Source organism: Metopolophium dirhodum, chromosome 2 (assembly GCF_019925205.1).
Source record: "Metopolophium dirhodum isolate CAU chromosome 2, ASM1992520v1, whole genome shotgun sequence".
NCBI lineage: Eukaryota > Metazoa > Arthropoda > Insecta > Hemiptera > Aphididae > Metopolophium > Metopolophium dirhodum.
This window is the reverse complement of record NC_083561.1, coordinates 30779965-30785527: the sequence shown is the minus strand read 5'-3', so window position 1 is coordinate 30785527 and position 5563 is coordinate 30779965. Positions and strand designations below refer to the sequence as shown.

At 27.5% G+C, this 5563-nt stretch overlaps 1 protein-coding gene across 2 annotated transcripts; it reads right to left on the bottom strand.

Annotated features, from left to right (window-relative positions):
* Positions 1–360: 360 nt before the first annotated feature.
* Positions 361–2657, bottom strand: LOC132939686 (peptide methionine sulfoxide reductase MsrB). Of its 2 annotated transcripts, none has more exons than XM_061006996.1 (4): positions 2218–2657; positions 1987–2159; positions 683–876; positions 361–604 (listed from the first exon to the last, which is right to left on the bottom strand). In XM_061006996.1, the coding sequence occupies exons 1-3, from the start codon at positions 2394–2396 to the stop codon at positions 698–700; spliced, it is 531 nt and encodes a 176-aa protein (XP_060862979.1). In that variant the 5' UTR covers positions 2397–2657; the 3' UTR covers positions 361–604; positions 683–697. The 2 variants fall into 2 exon arrangements, with proteins under 2 accessions (XP_060862979.1, XP_060862980.1); XM_061006997.1 differs by having other exon boundaries at positions 683–840.
* Between the last annotated feature and the right edge of the window lie 2906 nt (positions 2658–5563).

The following is a 5563-nucleotide window of genomic DNA, read 5'->3' as shown; positions in this document are numbered from 1 at the left end:
TTTAGTAATTTTCTTTTTATAATTTTTGTGTAAATAATATGCATATAAATAATGCAAAACAAGTTTGTTTTTAGGGTTATTTTTTATTTTTAAACTATTGAAATTGCTTTTATTTTAAATATTAATTTAATATTTTTAAGATCTCTAAAATGTTTCTTTGTTCTTGGGTGTGTGATATATTATATAATATATATATATATATATATATATACTTTTTTTAGCACGTGTAACATTTGAAATACATTCCATTTTAGTATCTTTATAATTTAGAATATTTGTACAAAAACATCCTAAGAAGTTTTGTCTTTTTTTTTATCAATATTATTATTATTTAATTTGACAATGAAAAATAGAACAAAATATTGTTTACAAACACATTTATTATCCAATTCCAAATAAATATTAAAATATTTTACATTAATCACAATATTTTCTTATTAGGTGATAATTAATAGTTAAATTATCATTGACATAATAAAGTATTAGTCTATTAAAATTATGGAAACTTCCACGAATAAATATTAACATGTTTATGTTGACTAAAATCCATTTTGTGTTAATAAATATGTAGTGAGTAACTGCAAACAAAATATAACCAATATTTCTGGAAAAAAAATATATATATATATTTTGATTTGACATAATATACCAAATCTCATGATAATAATGAATTAGTAATTACCATGTGCAAAGATTATTATTTCTCTTGATTTATTGGGTGAAAATTCATTGAAGCACTATTTATACAAAATCTTCGTCCTGTTGGTGGTGGGCCGTCTTTAAAAACATGTCCTAGATGTGCATCACATTTTCCACATTGCACTTCAGTTCTTATCATACCTGGGTTGGTAATCAATAACAGCAAATTTGCTCCAACTGTATCCATCACCGTCATAAAGCGACAGCATTGTTTTGTATATTCGAGGAATGAAGAAACGCCACCAACACCACATAAATTGTTTTATATGTATATAAATTTAATGGAAAATTCTATTTTTGGGTATTTATTATAAAACTTGTAGTTTTTATAGAATTCTGTAGCAATGTTATAGCGAATATTCATTAGTTATTACCTATTACAATTAATCGTTATAAGAGGTTTAAGATTAACACCGAATACATATTTGTTAATATATATTACAACATTATTTGATTAGTTTCACTTTATAAAGTGATATTAATTAAATGACAATTGTTAGTTGATACTTTCTTATCAAAAGGAATTACTCCAGATAATTTTTTAACATAGTAATTTAAGAAAGCATAGTTTTTAAAGTATATTATCTACTAGAGTTTTTTTATCTATGCAATAATTTAAAATTGCAGCATAAAAATGTATAATGTCATTTCAAAAAAATGTGTTTCAAAAAAATATAATATTGTTAATTAGCCATTGTATGTATTTGACTACTTTTTGAGCTAAAGAATTAAATTATGATAAATTAAAAGATTAAAAAATGAGATAGCATAAGCATAGATAAATTAAAATGAAATATTTTACAGGTAAATAGTTAATTTAATTTGCTCCATTAATGAGATATTCAACTAAGGGATGCATCTAAATATCAAACAACTTTAAGTAATTAATTTAAAAAAAGGCACTCAATACGCCAAAATATCATAACCAACATTCACACTAAAATACAGATTATTGCACTAGTCTACTACCTGCAAAGTTTCACATTAATACCCAAAATTTTAAAATAAAGAAGGAACCCCTATTATAGTAGATTAATAGTTTATCAAATTGTTATTGTGTTTACAAAGTTGAAAATATTATTATATTGAGCAATATCAAGATTCAAGAAGCTTTAGAAAATTAATCTTAGTCAAATCAATGAGCATATTATAGCAGAGTAATATTATATTACAAATATTCAACTGACAAGCAATCATAAGTGTTGTTAACTATGTAGCGTTTCCAATCCCCCGACAAATACAAAATAAAGAAAAAGAGAACAGTCTACCAAAACTCTTTGAACATACCATTTGAAGTGTCAGTAGTTAGTTTCACTTTTTTCTGATCGATAACATCATTGAAAGCCGGCCAACCGCAGCCAGAATCAAATTTTGTTTCCGAAGTGAATAATGTTTCGTTGCATACTACGCAAGTATACAAACCAGCTTCTGTAGTCTTGTTAAATTTGCCGGTAAATGCTCTGTAAAAACAATCATCAATTTTTATTAGTTTCTATACGTGTTAGTTCAAATGGTTACCTTTCTGTTCCTTTTTCTTGAGTGACATGGTATTGAATGGGTGATAAACGTTTTTTCAAGTCTGCCTTGAATTCTGCTGATTCTCCTTGACTCATGGTCCTTATTTTAATATAATCGATCTTATTTCTCAACGGTAAAATTTCACGGGTTAAACGCAATACTCTACTCCTACAATACATTCATGTACACAATATCGACTATCTGGGTCAAAGAATTTTTTTCATGCTATTCAACGGTTTATAAATAAAATGCGTATTAATACAATATTACGTAAATGTATAATATTATATGTATGTGTGTATACAGTAGTAGTTGTATCTGGTCAGAGCTTAAACACCAATGGTAACTAATAATCAACACATCAAACGCAAACAGATGGACTATAGTGGAGTACAGTCTACAGAGGAGTAAGTACTGACCACAGACAATTAGTGAGCCTTGGGCAGCTGCTGCTTTAGTCAAGCTTGTTCAGCCTTATCAGCTCATTCAGTCATATCTCTGATATCTACTGCATCATGTATTAAACCACGGTTATAACCACAAATATGATATAATATTATCCTTGAACATTTTTTTTAATTCATAACTAAAAGATAATTTGCACATTTTCGTGATTACGATACATTTTGTCAACATTTGAACTTTAAATGCGTATGAATAAAATATAAAAACCGTGCATTATGTATCTTAAATGTTTTGAAACTGCTATTATAACAACTTTTTGTGATCTTCGTATTAAATTGTTAAGATTTTTGACTGAGCGAAAAATTAATCATCAATAAAAAATTTAAAAAAAAAAAGAAAATTTTTTATGGTTACAAATAAATAAGAAAATAAATATTTTGAATATTTTGTCTTATGAAAAATGGTCATATAAAATACAATGATTTTGTGATAATTTCAGGTACCTATACGGTAATTGGTTTTTGAATTTGTACGAAAAAACATTAGTAATTGATAATCCTGTCGAAAATCGGTTTTGCGGGAAAATTCCGTTTTTTCTTGAACATTTTTTTGATTTTTCCAGACGCTTAGAAACTCATGTTTTTCCCCTGAGAACCCCTCCTATTTACAGTAAACTATTTGAGTTACACCAAAAACATAAAACCGATATTGTAAAAATTAGTTTTGAGTACAACTTCACATTATGTCATTATTTCTGAATTTTTTATTCTTGACGCTTTGAAAGTTACTCAGAATTTTCAATTTTGACCTCTCGAATGCACCGATGAGATTCACTTTCCTATCAAAAAAGATGCTGAAGTAGAAAATCGAAACATTTTTACTGTCCCAAAAGTTGTTGAATCCTACTACGATATTTAAAATATTCATTATAATATTTTCCAAACCGCCCTCCCCCACCACAAAAAACTCAAAGTTATGCCATTGATATTACGTACTCGTAAAGCGCAATGGCCAAATATATTTTTTGTTACCTATCTAAATAACCTGTTGCAGCATACAATGACAAGTGACAACTTAAAGAACGCTTTACAAATCACCAAAATATTTTAATAGTAGGTACCTAAGTAAAACAAAAACATTGCTTTAATAATTAAGAAGTATATTTTATTAGTTTATTTACTAAAATATCGCTGAAATTCCTAGGTTTTTAAATCTTGTTCCACTCAGAGCTTACTCTGATAGGATATACTAGAAGTTCAACAGCTAGTTAGCTCATGAATATTCTCCAACTATCTATAGACGATAATAATCACAATGTTATAGACTTATGGCTGAACTCAAAATGTGTGAAACTCAAAAAATCATCAATAAATGAAAATTATAATGAAAATGGCTTAGAAGCCTTATAAAACTAAAATAAAGGTGTTATTTTACATACAAACATATTTGTTTGATTAATATTGTTTAGTTTACCTGTTTTTATAGTAACAACAAGTCACCAGAACTGAGCTTTTCTACATTAAAAAGATTAAAACCATAGGTAGGCAGAAATTAAATAAATGAGGTTTTCCTTATATTATTTCCTAATTTGCTATACGCCTAATGCCTATACAATATTAATATGATGTTTTATAATTATATGTTAACTTCTCCTGGGAAAATATTAACGGGTGTTAATGCATACCTATCCATCCCAGCCGGAATCCCACGATTGGTGTACTTGTCGAATCCCGGATGAAAAGTCCGGGAACAAAAAGTCCGGAATGAAAAAAGTTGGACAAAAAGTCCGGATTCATTTTTTGATTGCCGGACAAAAAGTCCGAAAATGCAAAATTGTTTATTAAATTTATTTTAATTACAATTTTTAAATTTCATTGCTTGAAAACGTAATATTTTTTTTTTTAATATTATTATTGTATTGACATTGACAATTATTTCTTAGGAAAACATAATGTATATCAAATTATTATTGTTATTATAACTGTAGAGTGTAGACTAGATTTTCTAAAACGTATAACTTTTTTAAAAAATATTATTATTGTATTACTTTCTTGATTTTTAATCAAGTAATTATGGTAATTGAAATGAAAAAAGTCTGAATTTTAAAAACTTCAAGAATTTGTATTAAATAGGAAAATAATAAAAATGTAACTCAGTAATGATAAGTAAGTGGGTAATTTAGCTAGCTTTAATATAAAATATTAATGAGAGAGATTCGGTATCACAGCCAAGCGCTATAACCACTTGAAACCATAAAAACGTCGGCGTGAACAGTCACAAGATTTCTATTTTTTAACTTTTCTCCTAAACTATGATAGCTAGAAAGTTGGTTGATAACTCATTAGAAAGGAATTATCACGTAGATACTAAATATAGAATTAAAAAAAGTTATTTAAATTTTCACAGATAAAAAAAGTTATTTTTTGATAGATTTTCATTTAGCGAGGTATATTTCCGAAACTGGAGAACGGATTTTGTTGTTTTGGGTCATGTTAGATTCACATTGGCTAGAAGTGCAGTGAAGATTTTCAGAACTTTATCTCCAATCGTTAATTACTACAAAGCTGTAAAGCTGAAAAACATCACAAAACGCCCAATTAATTTGTTTTAATTTTTTTTAATGTTCTGTAGTGAATTAACTATTAAAGAAAAAGTTCTGAAAAATCTTTACTGCACTTCTCCTAACCAATGTGAATCTAACAAGACCCCAAACAACGAAATTCGATCTCCGGTTTCGGAGATCTATCTCACTAAATGAAAATGAAAATGATTTTTTGTGGGGCTGTTCACACAGACATTTTTCTGGATTCAAATTGTTATACCGCTTGGGTGTGGCATCAGTTAATAAATTTCTAAAAATTAAGAATCAAGAAAGATTACATACCGATCCCTGACTTGGTAAACGTTTTGACATCGACAATCATTTCTTAGGAAAACGTAA